Below are 21333 nucleotides of genomic sequence, written 5' to 3'. Positions count from 1 at the left end.
GTTTGTTTCTTCGTATTGTCAAAAGTTTTTTTTAAATCCGAGAATTCCATATGTTTTAGATTAATCCTTATATTAACCTGTGAACGTTTCAATGTGAATTATGAATGGACCAATTTGCCACTTGAATAAGTAACGATTACTCGTATTTGAGTATAATCAAGTCGCGAGTTCTTTTATGACTTGTTTTTTATTACGCAGCTTTGCAAACCATGAGCGAATTTTAAATTCTGATTCGCGCCCAGCGAGACATGTAGATTATGGAGAGATTTCGCTAAATAGTGTATCAGGCGATAAATTATATTTTTTATTGGCTTCGCCCGCTTAAAGGGATTAGTTCCATAACTAAATATTATACAAAAACACTTATGCCAGCTTATGGAAAACCTCCAAATTATTATTTTCCTCCTTTATTCGTATTATACGAATTTCAAATCCGATGTGTATACGTGTGTGTGTGAGAGTAATATAATTTCATCGTAAATAATGTGCGCGCTGCATTCAGAAAAAGCAGCGAGGGATATGCTGGCCAAGCAATAAAAGTTTAAGGATTATATTTTTGGGCCTCTGCGTCATAAAACGGCTCTTATGAGTACGCTGGTAGAACGCGAGTGATAATTTTCCACATTTTCCTTACAAATTAGCTGCCTATGCGACAATGTGATAATCAAAATAAATGGATTCAATTTGATAAAATATTAATCTATTTCTAAGAATCATACACTAACTCGATTCGGATTCACTGAGTTGGTTAAATTTTAGTCGATTGGTCGAAAGAAAAATGCTGTATATAGTTTGTAAGTGATAAAAACAATACCATGGGCACACATAAAATCATTTTAAATGTAATTTAAGCTTGAAAAACTCACCTTGGACATCCATGCACGTTGGTCTACCGTAAATAACTAAGAAAAGGAAAGAAGCTCGTGATCCGTCTTTCAAAATTATATACTGCTCCCCCAAAAGTAGCGCATGCTTGCTGTAGGAGGCAGGATTACACCCACCCTAAACAATTTTTTTTATTTAAATGTTGGCGCCTTTACTGACTGATAAAAAAACACGAATTCGATAAATAGTAAAAATTATTGTTCTTTATTTTCCTTTAAATTCGCTGCATGAATTTTTTAGACATTTCTCAGGTTTCTTAAAAACGTTAGCAGCAGCAGTAGCACTCAAACCAATCATCTTAAAATTTTATTGCAAATCTTGCTGTTAAATATATAAACTTTCCATTAGGAAATACCTATATATGTGCGTATGAGCTTAAGAGAACGACTCCTATTCCGGTTTTTAAACAGTGTCATTCAATCATATAAAAATTTCAGCAAAATCCCAGAAAATAATCCACACCCCTCTCCCCCCAAAAAATGCTTGAAGTTCAAATTAAAAAATGCAAAAAAATATCCGTTTACCCTTCTCACGTTGAAGAAGATGACCTGAATGATTTCATTACACTCCGCCACTCGTGATTAAAATATTGCTAAACAAATTAAGCAACATAATAAATTAACTCGCGCGGCGGAGAGTAATTCAACTTGCATCGCGAAGCACAGCATAAAAATAAATGTGTACGGCGCGGCGTAATGTGTCTGTAATTACGCAAAGGCAAGAGAAGAAGTAAAATTGTGAGTGTGCGCGGGCTATACAAGAGAGGATAAAATTTTATATACATACGCCGCAGCACATATTCATACTCAGCGCGCAGTGCACTGCCTCTCTCACTTGCCCAATAATTTATTGGTCCGGCGGCGGCTGCAGAGAACTTGTGAATGAAAAACTTTTCAGCCCTTTTATTTTCATACAAAAAGAACCGGCTGCCGCTTGGCACAGACCAGAAAGAGCGAGAGCGAGAGCGAGAGAGAGAGAGAGAGAGAGAGAGAGAGAGAGAGAGAGAGAGAGAGAGAGAGAGAGAGAGAGAGAGAGAGAGAGAGAGAGAGAGAGAGCAAGCAGCCTATTGAAAATGTAGGTACATATGCATTGTATGTGCTGTGTTGTGTGTGCTGGGCTGGAATGCAGAGATAGGCCAATATGCGCGCGCGGCTCTTTTTCGAACAATGACTTGCTCCGCAGAGGTGTACACACTCTGTAAGGTACCCTATATGACCCATGCGGCCGTCCATCGGCTAGGGCAATAAAGTACATATTCACAATTATGTACCACACACGCAGCCTCGCTCAGACTGAATCACACATCACAGGCGGGCGAAGCAAATTTAATGCCCCTCTTTCGGAACTGCTATAAAGGGGAGTATGGAAATAAGAACACAGTGCGAAGCGTTTATTTGGGTCCTTGATTGCATATTATTAGACCAATTATACGTGTTTTGCTAACAAGTAATCAGTAATTTTACCTCTGCTTGGTGCAAATAAACACACGGCAATTTGAAATTCAACAATTTTCAAGATAATCAATACTCCAAAGTTAGTTAGTGCAATGCTGATGTCTCGATAGATTAAAAAAATATTAATTAATTAATTTATACGCTTGTCACGTGTTTTACTATTTAATCTGTAAAAAAGTGACCTCCTGCGCAAGTGATTGCAAATTGTGTAATAATTTTACCCTGTCTATACGGCCACCAAAGCAAAAACGAGCAGTGATAACGGCCGTGTGCGATATCCTTATATTTGTGTTGTCTGTTGTATACACTTTTAGTGTTTAACAAGGCTTTCATTCAATAATTTAACTTTTCCACATGTAGGAAGATATTGATTCAAATTTAAATAAAAACATAATCATATCATGTAATTTACCGAGGCACCCAAGATTTTATGCGAATAATCGTTTTTAATTTTCATGGTTGAGATTAGTTTAAGAGTGAATTAAATTATTATCCATTGTAGAGAGATCTGCTTTTAGCTATAATATAGCACGTTTTTATTTTTTGCCGCTCATTGAACAAAATTATTAACATATTTTCCAGTTCACCCAAAATGCATCTATAAAAATATTTGCAGAATCCCCACCAACGATCTATTATCAATTTCATTCGAACCAATTGTGCGATGTTAGAACGATATTAAAGAAGAAGGAAAAACTTTTTGGCTCTCCTTAACGTCATAGGAGTTTGGATCAGAGGCGCGCACGCCAAACTTTTAATTGGTTTATAAGACAAATCCAGCAGCGCAAATGCTTTATTTCCAGCTGTAACTGTGGGGTCGGAGCGGCACGGTGCGCGACAAAGGTCGAGTGACCACGTCATTATTGTGTAATACTACGTGTGTGCCTGTGTATGTATAAAACGCGCGCGGCCTCAATACTCGCAGCCGCCTGGCTCTTTCCTCCGCGCTGCACACACACACACACACACACACACACAAACCGAAAGGAATAAAATATGTATAAAAAGAAAATAAAAATTTAACACAGTGGTGTTGGCGTTGTCGTTCATTCCTCTATATATGCGAGAGAGCGTGTGTTACTATCGAAAGAGCGGGGAGAGATACGTGGCAGCAGATGCGGCGCGGATCAAAAGAACATGTGAGAGATCGAGTGGTAATTAACATAGCCGCCTTCTCCGCGCGCACATACACACTGACTGGTGCGGCTGCCGCGCTGCTATTTCATTTGGTTATTATGGCCATTTCGAAAAGCAGCCCGAGAAAAAAAGAGCGGCGGCACAGCAGCCCAGGAGACACGCCGTTTTTGCTAATTAATGCTCCACTAAAATATATATATGTAAGCATCCAGTGTATAAATTTTCGCCTCGCGAAATTATACACCGACCTCTCGGCTAGTGAATATTTGTTTTGGAAATCTGCTAATTTCAGCCAGGAATGTCGCACAGTCTGCGGAGTCACCAGAGGGCGGAAATGGGAAACGTGACGCGGCGCAAAATCGCCTCCAGATATCAAGCCGTGATAATTGGGTTAATTAATTAACTGGACATTTTTGCTACGCGCGTGTAAGTTGAAGCCGCGTCAGTTTTCTCAGTGAATTAAAGGCGTATACCGTGCGACGATTATTCACGCTCACGGAGACGGATCATTTTTCTGAACGGCTGCCAATATATTAAACCGTCTATGGTTTTTATTTATGAGAAACTGCAAGTTGGTTTTTATTTCATTGAAAAATGGAAAATTATTCGAATCACATCTATAGATATGTATGCAATAGCTATGAAAAATGTTAGGAAAACCTACTAAATTGTTTAAAAAATAAATTTCAAATAAGAATCAATTAATAATTTATAAAATATTGAATGCCCAAAAATATCCGTATCCGTACCAAGTGCAAAAAAAATGCTTTCGTTATTTTGTGCAAGCACCTCGACTAAGTCTTGTTAAACCCTCGTCAGCTATCCGGAAATTTATGGGTTTTCCAGGTTGTATAATTTTCAGAATTGTTTATTTTGCTTGACAACGCATTCGTAATAGCAAGTCCATTTCAAATTTACGATTCACATTTGTGGGAATTTTAGTTAACTAATTCAGATTTACCACCAGTTATTATATATTATTAGTATTGCATCAAGGCCATTTGAGTTTGTGCTCCTCTTTTCGCAAACAGCAGCTAAATTATGATTTAATTAAGATAGATTTCTTTAGCTTAGATGTTCAGTCCCTTTTTGTTTCGGAACCTCAAGTTACAAGTGGAGTACATAAAAAACGACCTTGAAACCCTAAATCATCAATGAATGAGCTTAAATGAGGCGAATTGTCTCACGAAACAAGGGCCAAATAATAAGCTTATGGCAGTTAGGCGAGTCCAATAAAAATTACTCACTTGCACCGAGGAGCGGCGGCGCAGTTTCCTAATATTGATTTTCTATTTGGACAGCAGGCAGAGTCAGGTCGGATGAAAGGCGGCTCACAAAACAGGATGCTGCTGTTGTTCTAGCGCGCAGTTAATTTTTATTGAGGTGGCTGCCTCGGCTGGTGCGCGCTTACTCTCTCCGCGCGGCCAGCATCCTCTTTGTTTGATTTTCCCATTCCTTTTCCAACTCCTCAATGGACCGCGATATCTCTCATTCTTTCAGCCGCCCGAAAAACACGAATCTCGGCGACGTTGCTGCAGTAAAAAAAAGACGGGTCGTGTCTTAACACAAATAAAGGCGCCAGGTAGGGGTTGCACCTTCCTCAAAGGCACGATGCGTAAGTCTAACAATAAGGTCAACGCCTTCAGGGGATGTGAAAAATATATTCATATACACAGCTCACAAAACCTTTTTTGTTTGAAGTTTCAAGGCAAAAATATTAATTTAGCGGAACCAGCGGAAAGCACATCGCTGGACCACTTTGAAAGCAAAGAGGATTTTTGATTGTTTTTTATTATACATGCTCTACCGAAATGCATTGTTCAAATTAATACAAATTCGCCATTATATATAGCTTCAAAGAGCCTATTCTTTTTTGCAATCGTAAAATTATTTGCGCTTCGCTACATAATAAAGCATTTTATTAAACATATTAACGCATTTTCTGCAGCAGTTTGTATAGAAATAAAGTCTCACGTCCAAGATATGCATATTTTTAGCGTGCATCTCTCAAATTTTCAGCGAGTTTTGTTCATGAGAAAGCAGCTGATACTTCAACCTTGCACTGCCATAATAAAATATTCACTATAGAAGCATTTTCTCACAACCCCTCGACTGTAAAAAGATAGAAAACGCAGACAAAATCTCATGTGGATGACTCACCCTACGAGCCAATTATAAAAAGGATCCCTTCGCCTGTTCTAGGGAAAGGCAGCTGAAAATGAATGGGTGACCTGAATGGACCTGAGCTGCATTTTTTCATGCTGTAACCTTGGAGCGGGCGCGTTTTCGTGTGTGTGTGTGAGTGTGTACCAGACGAGGCTTGATACCGATTTATAATATTGATGTCATCCTGTCTGTGCTGTGTTTGTACTCGCCGCGCTGCCAATTTGAATTTATTGCGCTTGTAGGCGGACCAGTAGGATTTCCAAAGACAAATTGCTGGTCGCATTGCCGCCCGATTTGAATTGATTATGCGAGCTGGACGCTGAGGACCGGCGCTTATTGATTTTGCCGCTCTCGCCGCGCGGAAACTTCCGAAATCGCCATTCATCAAAATCACCATGATTGATTCTATGGCTGGCGGATTATTGATATTAAACGCTGTTTGGTAGTCACAGAATTATTAATCACGGATAATGCGCAAAGTTGATTGAGCGTTCTGATCATTTATTAATGAATCTGGCTAAGCGTGTTACCGGAGTACTCTATTTGTATAGCAGATTTTTATTCGTAGATTTCACCAATGGAATGCTGTGTATTTTGAAACACGACTATGTTGACCCCAAATAGATACATGGCGGGAAGCTATATGTTATAAAATAATATCTATTTCCGCAGGCATATACACAGACTGTCAGTATTACTTAGTTCCTCAAGATTCGCACAAAGCCGGTATAAAGGTTTAATTTAGAGCGCCGAATCGACCTATCTAAAGATCAGGGAAATAATAACCTGACAATTATAAAAATAATTTGAATGCCGGTTTTGTCACTTCTACAAAATAATTAGGATGAAAATTTTTAATTGAATTTTGATGCACAAAAACATTTTTGTAGTCCTTTGTCTTTTTAAAAAGTGTGGAAATTTATATTTTCAGTCTAAACCCTCCAATAGAAATAATTGCATGCCTTTCTACAAATAATATGGTGACTGTAAAATGGAGAAGTTTGAAAAACGGCGTGGGACGTTCGAAAACAGAGACACGCATCAGTGGGTAAAAACACAAATAATTAATACATCAGTCTGCACACAATGGCAATTAAAAAGGATGCTTCAGCAGCCCCAATTAGCTGCGCGCCGCTAATTTCCATAACAATCAGACGGGAATAGTAAAGCAACACGTGAAAAATTAAATTTGCTATTTCCGCAAAGCTGCGGTTGTGGAATGTTGGGCACTCTTTGCACCAAGCCGTAGCTCTTTTTTGCCTTTTACAAGGATGACGCGTCGTTTTTTGGCCCTCGTTTCGAATCAAAAATAATGCTCGCGCGCGCGTGTGTGGTTTCGGTGTGGGATTAAAATTGGCCTGAGTTTCGAGCCCAGCCAAGCAGCAAGACAATGAGCGAGAGGAAGTGGCCCTTTACTTTTCTTCGTTGGCTCATCCTCTCGTAGCTCTCTTCACGTGTTCGCGAGCCGAGAGAGAAAAAGGACTTCATCTCCAACATAATTGAGCCCTCGCTGCATCTCCTTCTAACTTATTCAAGAGAGGACGTGCGCAGAAATTGCACCGAATTTCCTCCCTCGCTGATAAAAAAAAAAAAAATGAAAACGGAGAATGACGCGAAAGAAGGAAACGTGCTGGCTTTTTGCTGCTAAAGATGATGACTTGAAAGAATATTATTTATACGAACCCGGCAGCTCCTGTTCTTTATGAATGGGAGAGAAATTTAAATAGTCGGTTTCAAATTGCTTTTGCATCCTGTCATTACTCATCAGCATTAAATTTGCTGTGAAAATGGCGAAAAATCTTGCAGACATCATTGCGTTAAAACACATAGCAGTGAAGCTACTTCAATGTAATAGGGATAAAACTATAGTTTTTAACCTTCCTATTAATTTTTGTTTTAGATTATTTTTCCCCTGATAGTAAAACTAGCAAAATGAACTAATTCAACTCATTGTTGCTAAAAAAAATGATAATAGACTAAGTCTATAATATGCTTATGTAAATATGAATAATAGTAATGTATATTTAATATTAAATTATTCGTCATTATTTTGTCAGGAAATATCACTATTACTCACTATTTATGCTACATAGAATATCGTCCACGGACATGAAAATTTCAGCAAATTTTCTAACCGGATGGAGAGGAAATTGCCCACAAACGGGTGCCACATTTCACACTGTTCGTTCCTCTTCTCTCAAAACAGGACACAGCAGCATCGCTTTTTACGTTTTTCCAGTTCGATTGCCACACAACACGCGCGTTTGAACATACGAAGTTTTCCCCTATATCACTACCGCATTGACTAATGTTATCAATTTTAAAAATTGAAAAATATATATTTCCGTAGCAGGAGTCGCGAATGGAGCGCGATGGAAATTAAAAATATTAGATTGAAACTATGCGCGCTCACTTTTTATTAGTGTTCTCAGTTCTGTACAGCAAAGTTTTTAATGTTAATTTCAATAATTTCGAGTTTCCAATAAACAAATTAATCTTTCTTCCGCTCTGCCCTCCTGGGTAGAGTCTTAGCGAGATGTTTGCCAGGAATGGTGCCTTTTCTCACTGTGCTTTATATTTTTATTTTTAGTTTTTGACAAATTGTTTTTTAATTTTTAACATATGTATATACATATCTTTTGGTGAGAATAAACAAGCAATAATAATGTGCGTTGCATGTTAAAACCTCGATGAATTAATTTCACGTTATGAACTATGTACAAATTTGTGAGAGCAAAAACTTTAAAATAATTTTAAAATAAAATTTTGGTTCAACCGTCATGATTTTAATTTTAGATTATTCTTTTTAAACTTAATGTAAAATTGAACAATATTCTTAAAATCCTAAAACTTAATAAATTTAGTTTTGCTGAAATATAAAATAATTTTACAAAATAATTAAATATTGCCAAAATTGCTGAACTGTTTTGAAGTCATCGCAAAAAGGTAGTTAAAAAAATGATTGTATTTGTTGACGAGCTTGAAGCTATCAATTTGTTTTGTACCTTGCGTAAAAAATATTCAAAACCAGGGTTTGGCCAAAAATTAGAAAATTACATTTTAATCGATTCGTCTCATCAAAGATACCACCAAAAACTGTAACACCATTGGATGAAAATTGCCTATTTTTTAAATATATTTATCATGGTCAAAACCGATACTCGGCTGTCGAAAATGAGGCTATATATATATTACATTGAATGATTTTTATTGGTCATTTTATTCTAATTTCATGAAATCAAACTCGTTTCAGGCAAAATATTTCATGTTAGACCGGAACGTTTCCTTCTGTTGGTATCGACTGCCATTGGAAAATTTTAAAATATCCATTATTATATATAAAAATTCTTTTGCGTGCTATTTTTTAATTACACGGCCTGTTTCAGCTTAGTTCCAATATATATAGTTTGCGTTATTATTATACGAGAGCAACGTTGTGTGATTGGCTACATTATAGGATCACGCGATCACAATAAAAAGAAAACACAAGCAGGCAGCTTCACGAATGTTTTATTTACTTGGAGCGTCCATTTTCAAAACCATCAGCTGCTATTCAAAACATTATTCAAATAAGGAATTATTGATGCGTTCGGAGAAAAAATAGATGAATGTGCCGCGGCCTCTCGGAATTATTTATCGAGGTCGTCGGAGAGAAAAATCATCTAACTCATGGAATTTTGTACCAATCAAAACACACTTTTCGTGTTTATATAAAATAATCAACCAAGCAGAATAAGGAATATTCACCATTTTCACCATCAAAGTATTTCCAGGGTTCTCAGAAGGAGATTGTAAAATTCAAATCCATACGCACGTTCCTGCGTTATATACGCATTGCGGTCTTTAATTATTGCATTTTAAAATACGCTTTAGGGAACGGGCTGCACGCGTGGGATTCTATCTAATTAACCAAAAATTTTACCGAGAAAAGGTGCTGATTTGTTAGAAAAACATGCTGAGGTGAAATTCACGTTAATATCTTCAGCTTCAAAACATAAGCTAACTGTAAATAATAATCGCTGTGTTCAGGTTTTGCTTACTCTCAATTAGCGCGATGCTACTAAACAACTATTTATTCTCAACGGAAATCGAAATGTGAATTTTTGCGCGTTTCAATTTTTATAAATTTTCATATTTTTAAAAAGACAATTAAGATTCAGTTACTCATGAAAGAAGCAATATGTAAAGATTTGATTTCGAAAAATCAATTTTTTGTTCTTTTCCAAAATAATCTTGAACCACTTAAAAAAAATTTTAATGCTCGTACTAACAGGGAAGGTAATGTTCTAACTGTGATAAACACAACCTCTGGAACTATTATCTATTTAATCCTAAAAGTTGTATGGCTATTCGAGATTTAAATAATTCCTAGAAAAAGTTGTCGTTTTCTTATTATACCTTTCCCTTTGTATGTGAAAGCGTTCAAATTTAATTTTTTTTGGTTTTTGACGGGGAAGAGGTAATTTATTTTGTCATTTGAATTACCTCTTTGAGAACTATAATTAAATATTACTTCACTAAACTTCCAAAATTTTGTTCTATACTTCCGATTTTAATTATCCGTTAATAGCAAAATCATTTTGAAAATAAAAAACCGTGGTTTCTATAAAAGTATTTTGTGCATATATATTCAAGCTCAATTAAAAATTTTCAGATGAGCTAATATATAATATAATAATCTCCATTATTAACATTAGGTTAGGTCATAGTTGGTTATACATTCCAATAATTTGCCCCCAACTGCAATGCAACAAAAAATAAAACATAATAAAAAATCCTATTTTTTCACAATCAAAGAATTCAGAAGAATTTACTTCTTGAGTTATAGAAATTATCTCAAAGCGCTTACGAAGTGATCATATCGCAAAACTGAAATTATATAAAGCGAGAATTTTTTATAAAATTGCTATCGATTATTTTCCCTTTAACAAATATATCACATAATATTATCGCAAAGCAATCAACGTGTGTTTAATAAACAAAATAACTGAGTGATTAATACCGATGACGCTTTTATAATGTGCGGTTTGCAAATACACGAGGCAGAGGGCCAAATAATTTTTTCACCCGCATATCTGTTTTTGTCATTAATTACGACAAAAATTTGCACATTAGCTCATCAGTTAATTCCGTCTTGAAAATTTGTTCACTGGTTTATGACGACCAACTTAATTGACCAATAAAAGGCACCGGTGTGAATAGCGATGAAATAATATAAATAATTTTCCCGTGCAGTGTGCTACATAACAAACGGAAGCCAAAATGCGGCGGTCTCATTGCTCTTCATTAGGCGGGCGATGGTCATTTTAGGGCTTCATTAACACGACATTTATTTAAGCATAAAACTGGGGAATTTATTTTTTCATTTTATTTCCCGACTCTCAGCACGACCTAATCCATAAAGAGTTGTGTTTATTCAGAAGGGAGAAAAGCCGGCGCGTCTCTCTTCTTCTCTCGCGCCTATTTTACGATATTACATTTTTCTCTCTCTCTACCTGAGCAAAGGGAATAAAATTAACTGGTTGCAGTGGATCCTACCAGCAGCCTTTTGCTTCCCTTCTGCATGACTTGGCACAAAATAAGCGGTCTAATGACCGCACTAATCACCTCAGAAGCTAATTTCTCATGCTCTATTGAGCTAATTCTTTCGCTTGGACAGGACGATATGCCCCCTAGCCCTATTCAACGCCAACGCAAAACAGAAATTCCCATGAAACCTTTTATGCGAAGTGATTTGTTTCAGTTTGTTACAATCATATTTAAACCGTAATAAAATGCGTTTTGAAGTGATATATTTAATTCAAAAATTTCAAAACCCGAGCCGGATATTTTTATGAGGCAATCTATCGAAATTCTGTGTAAAATGATATTGGATTATTTATGAAATATTTTTTTGGAAACTGTCGGCTGCTGACCTTATTTATTGGGGATTAAATAAATTGGATAAATTGAGAAACCTGCAGATTTGAAATCAATTGATGAGAAATATCCACCGACAAACAATTGTGTATTTTCTTGTCTTGTGTGTCAAACAGGGTCGAGCGCGGTCATGTGGGCTCATTTATAGAGTGCGTCAATGTGACATTATTTGTACGTCCTAAAAAGGAAAAAAGAGCGCGGCGCATTTTCCTTCAACCCTGATAAACAGCAAGGCGCGCGTAGTTCTCATTCAAAGCACTTTTCGGCGCAGGGATGCATGCAGGCTAATGGATGCAGGCTGCTGGAGGCTATCGCACGAGCCCCACGGGTGGCCCCCGCGAGCGGCCCTGATGCACCCCGCGCGCGAGCAAAGAGCGAGGAAAAAGTCACCCGGTCGGCAGTCGCAGTGCGCGCGAGACTTTGCACCTCGCGGACGCAGCAGGTTGGAAAGGAAATGCGGGCACAACCGACTTTTTGCCTGCCTTCAATTTCCTTTCCTTGCCGCTTCAAGTTATTTACGCATATATATAATATAACGCAACACCCAAATGCGACCGGCAGACCTCGCTGAGGACACCTGCAAAGCTTCCTCCTTTTCTAGAGACAAATTTATCGTGCGTTCACATCGCGAGCACCTACAGTCTGTTAAGTAAAATACTTTTTAAGTGTTAGTACACAATTCTGACGATCTCGCTATCTCAGTCAGACTTTTTACGCTTTAAAATTCACACTGCTTGTGTCCTTTAATTTACTTCATATTTTTGTCTAGATACTCTTTGAAGGTCATCCAGCAGGAAACAACATAAGAAGACAAAAACTTGTGAAAGGTGCCAATTATGTCCGGTCCTCATAGTACCAAAGTTTAAAAATCAACTTGGATATATGGAACTAAAATGTAGTTCCATGTGTTCCGAATTTATTAAATACGAAATTCGCTAAAAATATCAAAAGATTTAATTTTTTAATCACTTTCGACTTCATAAAAATAAGAGGGTTTATTGAATATATCACAGGACAATGAGGTACAGCATGTGACAGCAAAATTCAAATAAACAAAAGTTTTAATCTAAAATCAAAGATCTTTATATTTTGCAATTTGGGTGTCTTTCTGAGGGATTTCTGTTGATGCCATAATTTTTAAATTTGAAACCAAAAATAAGAAAGCGTTGTTTTTCTAGACTGTGTAGCTGTTTAACTGTCTGAATCAATTCCTTGGAAAATCCAGAAAAACGATTAAAATTTTTCACACATTTTTAGCTGTCCCTTTAACAAGCTTAAAATTAGCTGCGTTTTCGCGTATATAGTGGTGCGATCACATCTTCCTGGCTAATATGTAATCTTATTCCAATAAAGATATTTGAAAGTGGTACACATTAGCTTCGCTAAAATTTTTTGACATTTTCGTTACCACAAGGCAAATTAATGTCTTAAATTGTTCTGTGACAAATTCCAAATTATGTGAATGTCTCCACTCCAATATTGACTATTGCACTGATGAGAGTAATAGGATGAATAATCGTGGTTTCAATAATTTAAAATCTCCAATCCAGATTCATGAGTTACTAATGTGTCAACCCTTTGACAAAACCACCCGTTCACCCCACTCACGGTCCAGGGTGAAAATAAAGGTAAAAAAGTGACAGCACTTACTGTGCGGGACGTCGATGTCCATCTCTGCTTTGGTGGGCGAACACTTTAGCCCCTTGTTGGGCCCCACGTTGATCAAGGAGGAGAAAACTCCGCGGACGGCGGCGGTGCAGACCGCGGTGGCGGGCAAGCCGGGGTGTAGGGTCTCCAGGGTCGGGCCGGTGTCGCCTGGGTTCGATGGGGAGGACACTACGGCCGCTGGACGGCAAAGCAAAACTTGCTCGTACGGTGTGGCCGTCCACCACGTCGGGCCGAGGGGCTCCACTGTCGTCTGCAGGGGCGCAACCAGGTGGCTGATGTTTGCTGCAGCAGCAGGAGCAGGCAGGCAGGCAGAGCCAGACAGACGTGCACCGAGCGGGGTTTCGCCGTGCGCCGAGACCAACCCGAGAGAACTGACTGATGCGCCCGAGCTGTGGCCGCGACGCCGAGCCGGCCCTCGAGGTGCGCGCGCTTGGCCACGCCCACCCGGGCAGCATTGGCGTACGCATGAGCGGCAGGGCGGGCGATGAAAAGTAAAATGGCTCTCGATCGATGATGACGAAGTGCTCCTCTCGCAGCCTCGCGCTCGCTCACACTCTCGCCTGCCTCGCGACCTGCCTGCTGCGGCTCGGGGGTTGCTCCGGCTCCGCAGTGCCGATCAGTGCCGATACTTGACCCCCTTCCGCGTCAGTCGTATTGTAAACACTCGTGCGACCAAAACTGAAATTTTTGCAATCGCAACGGTTTTCTTGCAATGTAGATCAACTTCAAAATTTGTAAAATGAAGTGCTTTAAAGGATCAATGTGACACTATAACTCATCATTGTGAGAAGGGCGGTAAACCAAATTGGCTGATGCAGTGCAGGGCACCCCTATATTTTACTGTGCGCAAAAAAACAAGCGGAAACCCCACAAATATTCGGGTCTTTCCGAATTTGGCCCCTCAAATGACATGCATATTTATTTTGTGCAAATTATGACAAAGAGCAATACAATGCTGTTGAATGTTCGACAAATACTTTAATTTTTGAAACAGTTAATATAATATTTTAAGATTTTGTTTGTAAATTATTATTTCTCGTGGTCAAAAATTAAAATACAATTTACAAATGCAAATCCATTTTTTGCAATTTTTCTTCTATGCTGGCAGCATTTTTCCAAAATCTGACACTGGTGGCTGTTGTGTATATGGGCTATATGCTGTGCGTGGAGATTTGTCTCAGTTAATTTACCCAGTGTGATAATATATGTTCTGTGTCTATTTGTTTGTAATTTAGCAAAAGTCTCAGTATAAAATATCATTCATATTAACTTATTCATAAACTATATACGCTATATAGCAAAAGGGATTTGTGGTCCGACGCGGATATGCGCGTTGCGCCAACGCAAACACACCATATATCCATATATACACATATTTAGTTTTCTCAATTCAATGCAGATTTATTATGTGAATTTGTGAATAGTAATTGACATAAGTTGAGCCATAAACATGTATAATGTTAGGAAAGAACTTAACCCTGAGATGTGCGTTCAATACGAAATAGATAATTTTAAATAAGCTCAGCATTTTAAAACAATTTTGTATTTTTCTTAACTTGGGAGGCAGATAAAAACTAAAAATAATATATAATGACGAGAATAGATCATATTTTCTTGCAAAAACTGCCCTTTACTTTGCATAAAATTTGTTCGTTATTTTCGCATCAAAAGATGAATCTTCACCAATCATTATATTAAATTTTTAGAGTAATATAGAGTATTACCTCCATCCTTTGGTACTTTTGGTTACATCTGATAAAATTTAAAACAAAAATACTATCAAGAATATTTAAACCGATATATTATTAAATAAAAATTAAAAACTATTAAGACTTGACAAATTATCATCGTCGTTCATCGTCATCTTATGGTTTAGTGGGCAAGAAATTGTTCTGATTTAACGCATAAAATTGCCTCTTAAGATATATATGCTTTCAAATTTTGTATAATTTTGGTTACCAAAACCAAAAATGAATCTTTTGTTTATTTTTTCCCCATTTAATAATTTTTGGAAAAATTAACTTTCATCTCTCCTAAAACGTTTTTAGATCTTTATCAAAATTTCAATTGTTATAATACCAACGTTTTGTAGAATAAATCAAACCGATTAGGATGGGTGTCATCCGTCAGTGGCGGCTTGGACAGACTTTGCTGGAGAGTGACGCAATGCGCGCACCGTTGAAAAGAGCAAAAGTCCAATGAAGCGCGTGATGCCGCAGCGCAGAGCAGATTTTCCAGTGGAGTGAAATGCGTGTGCAGTGAATGGCGCAGCAAGGGCCCAACACGCGGCATCAGGTAGATGAAAGCAGGCGCTCGTCACGTATATGCATAAATGCGCCTCTGGAGCAAAACTAGGTGTATGGAAGCGCAGAGAACTGGCGGCGGCGCGAGATTAGTGCTTGGTGACGGGATGAAGGGGCCGCGGTGTGACAGTGCGACCAAGCGTGATGCGCCGCTGATGCCTCGGCCGTCATCAAACTCGGGATTAAGTCGACGTGCCTTCGGCCCCCTGTTTCACGATCTGCCAGCAACACACTGTGTATAAAGCTCTGCGCCTTCGGAAAACACGTGAGGCCCGCGATATTGAATTAAAAATTCATCTCGGCGCTGAGCTGGCATTGACGAGTATTTAACCGCTAAAATATATCAGAGCAACACACTGCGTACTGCTGCCGAATTACGCAGACGGAATTTTATATAAAAATTAGGTGGGTCGATCTTTTTGTGGCTGTGATTATTTAAAAACAGAAACAATTACGCAGCATTTAAAAGTATTTCAAAAATCACCTCGCACAGTTTTAATTTAACGAAATATTGCAATCTCCAACGGGAATATAATTTTAATCAACTGATTAGTTTTTTCTTCGTGATACAGACATGCAGATTAAAAAGGGCTGTACAAAATAGACGATTTTATATTCATGAAGCTTCCATTGTAAATGATCTTTACTCTCATACAATTCAAAGCCGTGTGCCATTCTCAAAATCATCTAAAACGCAGCTAAATTCTGATAAACATATCCGTGGAAATAAATTTGATATTTTTTGCCATCTTGTAATATTTACTTTTACATCTTTTTTATTTCTTATTTTACAACGAGGAGTTGAATATGGTATATATGTATTTTTCAATTGTACTTTTTTGTAAATGGTATACTTTCCTTCGGCGAATTTAAACACAAAAGCAAAATTATGTGTGTGCAATATAAAACTAGTATATTTATTAATTAAAACAGCATTATATATTCTGTAGCAGGGAATAAATCGTCACTAATTATGCAGTATGGAATAATTATTTGATGAAACTTGATCCGCTGTAGCCTGCAGCGAGCCAAACAGCTGAGATTTCCAGCTCGAATCACCAATGTTCGTATCAATAACTGATAGCAAGCGAGCGAAATATGACCTCTTTATTACCCCATAACATACGCGCGCTTTAACGTACGCAGTATATAATGAGCATGAGAGGCCAAGGCACGTGCTGCTGCAATGCATATAATGCGCGCAAACGGGTTCAAAACGATGATACGTATATACGACGGGCCCACTTCAAGCCAGCACTCTTGTCTCCCTTTTCATGCTGAACACCCTAATAAAGTTGTTGCCCGCGAATTATGTTACCCGGCGCAATGAATACCTGCTCCAAAAACTGACGAACCGCGCGATTCGTTTGACGGACATCAAGGATGCTGAAAGATGGTTTTCATTGTGGGAGGCAGCGTAGTATTGTTGCAACGCGTGGGAACATTTTTTTGAAATAAATAATACGCTCAGCATTTATGCGGTTAGTGAATTTAACGCAATTCCTCAAATGAATCGACCTTTCAAGTAGTATTTGATTAATTTTTAAAAAATTGTTGCTTCATATTTGTATAGTACCAAAAATTAATTGAAAAATCGCTCCATAACAATGATAAATTATTGTAGATTGTAGACCATTAAAATAAACAATTTGAGTCTGGCATTCGTCGTGCAAATTGAAGGAAATTAAAAGCAAATTAAAATTATTTCTTCAGTTAATCTTTCCATAAATAGTCGTTTTGCTGTCCCCCAGGCTTACGTTTTAGTGAAAGTGAATGATAGGGTTGCACAGAGAAAACATACAGCACACCATCCCCTGCAGAGTAGGGGTTGAGGGTGCATCAGCACTCTTCAGCGGTAATTTTATTATATTTCACAATCGGCCGAGCTAATTGAAGAGCAATCCACAAGGTGAAGAGCAGAAGAGGAGCATCATCTCATCGCACACGTCAGAGGAGCATATTGAAATTAATCTCTCTCACGCGTTATGCAGGGTAGCTTTTTAGGATCGAATTTTGAGTACCGTGGGAATTAGCTATGGATGTTATGCTGAGACTTTCTGAAATTGGAAGTTTTTTATTTTTTAACTTCAGTTTTTAACGCTTTAGGTATTAATTTATATTCATAAATAAAGCCGTTGAAAATAAGGAAGCTAATGAATAAGGCTACCACTTTCATGAAACCTCTTAACAATTTTAATACAGACCATTCACAATATTTATTTTGTCCAAAAAAGGTGAGAGGGATTTTCAAAATAGAGATAAAAGTGTTGTGAAGATAGGGTTTGAGACGCCAAAGTGCCAAAACAAGACCTCATTAAAAACTTGACGTCTCTGAAAATCCTCTCTCGACCAGTTTGATGAGGTGCGGTGTCTTTTTTTAGACCCCCTTGCCTCAGAATGCCACCAGTGTTGAGCAGAGAGAATGGTCGCGGCGGCAACGGCGGCGGCGGTCCTTTTTTTGGAATCGGATTGGAAGCATAAACCTGCGCTGGGTGTTGACTCGCGCGATTAGCCTGGTCGCACATTAAATACCCGGCGTCTTATTAAGAAAATTACTTCAATACCGTGTGGCGATCATATTTTTTGAAAAGTGGCTCCTTTTGCTGGCTGCTGGATGTGTATATTTTTGATCCGCTCAGATATGCCAGGAAAGAGCACGGCCGCAGCTTTGTGAGGACTTGCAAGCGGCTGTCTCGAACCAGTGCGGTCCATCGCGCTGATCAAAACCCGAGAAGCCGCCACCGTTGAGTCACTTAATCCGCCTCCGAGACTAAATATTTGGGTGACGAAACTGTCGGATTATTTTCTCTCGTGTAGAAGAAAAATCATCATATAGCAGCCCCGATGTGCTGTGTTCAATTTGTCTTAATAATGCGATTTCAACAAAATGAGGTAAGGCAAAAATGGGTTTCCTGTGTTCAGTGACCAATTTCTATATTTTCTATTTGGCTCCGTAAATAGCGACTAAATTTCCTCTATCTAAACAATGAAATAATTTTTGCAAATTAGGCAAATTACAAAACCGGCTCATCTCATATTATGCTTTACCTGTCAAAAGAAACTAATTTTTATGTATATATGCATTTTATCCAGCTTTTACTAAAGTTAAGAAAATAATTGCGTGGCCGTGATCCCCATGTTCCCGCCCGCCTGAGTCAAAAGATAAGTTGCCAATAAATAATTTCCTTGCTTTGCCAAACCCTGCTTGTTTCCCTACTGAATTATTTCCTTTAAACCAAGACAGGATAGAATTGTTTCTTAAGTTTCCCATAGCACTCTTTAAGTCAGGTTAGATTATTGTTAGTAAGCTAATAATTTGTGCCGCGAGCGTAGAATCCCAAGTGAGGTCAACCCTCCCCCCTAGATACCGACCCCTAAACCCTGTAAGCGCGTGGACCGAGCCCCGCGAGCCCCGAGCAGTCGGCACAATTGTCAAATTGTATAACTTAAAAATAGGTTTGTTTTAAAACACGCTTCATTATTTTCAATTGTTTATAATATATTCTTTCCATATTTTAAATATTTTATTACGTTTGCGTGTTGTAAGTATAAATCTATTTGAATTACATTTATTTGTAGTTCAGTGGATCTTAAAAATGTATCTTGAATAAGTGCATTATTATAGAAATATAGGAAATATATATTTCAAAATAATGTTCAACTCAAATCTATATATTATTTTAAGAATTAATCTCTATTAGGTTTCTAACAACCATCTGGCTATAATAGAATTTGTTGTACGCAAACTGGTGTTTAATAAATTGATTGATTAAGTTTCTATAGGCTTTCTGTCGCACGCATAATTGCGTTTAGTAAATTATTTATTCATATATTGTTTGTGCGGTACAGCCTGAGGATATTATTTTTATGTAGAAGTGTTTCACATACTTAGAATGGAAAGAAAATTTCTGACACATCAATCAAAAATATTTTTGAAGATTTCTATTCACCGACTTATTGATTACTCTTGCAAGAAAATAAATAAATTAAGTGAAAGTATTGTGCTTCGTGTAATTTCATACAATCTTTTAATGAATTTTGTGGATTCTTTTTATTTTCTATTTGTGCGGGCCCGCTGTGGTCGATGCGTGTCGTCAAAACTGCCGCGGCCTTTAATATTGCCAAATTTATTTTATCCATTTGTGTTTTCCAGTCGTGCAAGTGAGCGTGTGTGTCACTTGGCTCGGCGGCATCACCAAAGAGACCGAAAATAAACGCTTATCCTTTGGTCTCTGCGCGCGGCACCGCAGTGTGAAGCAATAATGAGGATTTTACCTCAACGCCGCGCCAAAGAAAAAAAGCGGACGCGACATTTGAGCCTGGCCATCTGCATAAATTAGGCGTTTCACTAATAAGTTAAATGCTCAGCGTGAAAATCGGCATTTCTTTCAGAGGATATAAAGTCACAGATTTTTGTCTTTTGTTCATCCAGATTGTAATTTTGCTGAATGCAGAAGTTATCAACACTGCTATGGTATTCAAATTGGTATTTTGAGTTTGTTTTGAAAAAATATTCAGCTAGAATCACTGATCTATCCTAATGAATTTGAAATGAGTACACTCGCATTTATTAAATTTAATTATAACATTGTATTTTAATGGAGAAAATTGTCAGGTTTTAAATCATATTGACAGTCCCTTCAAACAAAATATATCTCTGATTTTTTGTGTCATAGATTAAGGTTTGAGCGTCTGCGAATCTATAACTGGCGTGTTTCATATTGATAGATATAAAATCGTCTCGGAAAATTTAATACTTAAACAAATTTAGAGTATAATCTTTTTTTACCAATAAATTGAATTTCTTAGAGCGAGTTTGTCGTTAAAATTGGTGAACCAGTGACTTAAAAAACATTTACGTCACAGGTGAGTGATCATCAAAAGAAAAAGTACTTTTTTAGAACCTATGTTTTTCCGAGAAAAGATTAAAAGTGCGCCACACCTCGCAAATAGTTAGAGGAAGTTCCTAAAAGAAGTTTTGACGTCATGAAATATAAATTAAAACATCTATTAAATCAAATTTATCCTGAGAGGCATTGGCAGAGACAGCATATGTAGACAGGACAGGAGAGAGAAAAAGAGGCTATCGGTCGTTTTTACGGAGGCCTGGCTGCGGATTTAGCGCGCTAATACCATAAAGCGGAGGCAGTGAAGCGATCACTGCATAATATTTATAGGAGCACGACGCAGCAGAACAACCAACTAAAACTTACCATCTGCCACAACTGCAGCATTGCGTACTCGTGAACACGGTGCCGTGTATGCATACAGAGGCCGTACACTCACGCACACACACACACGGGCGCGCGCGAAATGAAAATGCACAACAGCATACTGTGCTTTTTTAGCAGAAGGGCCTATTATTTAATACCTTCCAGCTCAGTGCACAGCCGCAGTGTTACGCGCTGCCACTGGTGGTGTAGTTTGAACTGCACCCTTCGCAGATGGAGACGGGACCTACTAGCAAATGGGCCTGACCAACTATTTTTTTAAAAGGGCTAAATACTTATTCAATTTGCATGGAGACTGAGAGCAAATTTGAAGATTCTGAGCTAACCATTAAGTTAAATAAAATAGTTAATTTAAATTAAAACGATGTTTTTAATATAAAATCCATAACCTTTAAGTTCGTTGCCTTCTGAAGAAAAATTAAAAATATACTTTGTTATCAAATTCGTAAAATATGTGAAAGAAATAAAAAAAAATTGAATATTTTATTAAGAAACATTCTCACAGATTCTCTAAATATTTCTCTACCCCGGCAGTTCAAAATCTGATAACAAGATCGAGAAAAAGAGTAG

At 37.8% G+C, this 21333-nt stretch overlaps 1 protein-coding gene across 6 annotated transcripts in view; it reads right to left on the bottom strand.

Moving 5' to 3' along the window:
* tup (LIM1_Isl and LIM2_Isl domain-containing protein tup) overlaps window positions 1–13620 on the bottom strand; it is a 45989-nt gene extending 32369 nt beyond the window's left edge. For 4 of the 6 annotated variants that reach the window (XM_065478210.1, XM_065478211.1, XM_065478212.1 and 1 more), the window contains exon 1: window positions 13212–13620. In XM_065478210.1, coding sequence (XP_065334282.1) covers window positions 13212–13233 — 22 coding nt within the window. In that variant the 5' untranslated portion in view covers window positions 13234–13620. Of the gene's footprint in view, window positions 1–866; window positions 890–13211 lie in introns of those variants that run through there. The other 2 variants (XM_065478214.1, XM_065478216.1) reach the window with 1 other exon arrangement.
* Window positions 13621–21333: the final 7713 nt, after the last annotated feature.

This window comes from Cloeon dipterum, chromosome 2 (genome assembly GCF_949628265.1).
Source record: "Cloeon dipterum chromosome 2, ieCloDipt1.1, whole genome shotgun sequence".
NCBI classification, from domain to species: Eukaryota; Metazoa; Arthropoda; class Insecta; order Ephemeroptera; family Baetidae; genus Cloeon; species Cloeon dipterum.
This window is presented reverse-complemented; position numbering and strand designations above follow the sequence as displayed.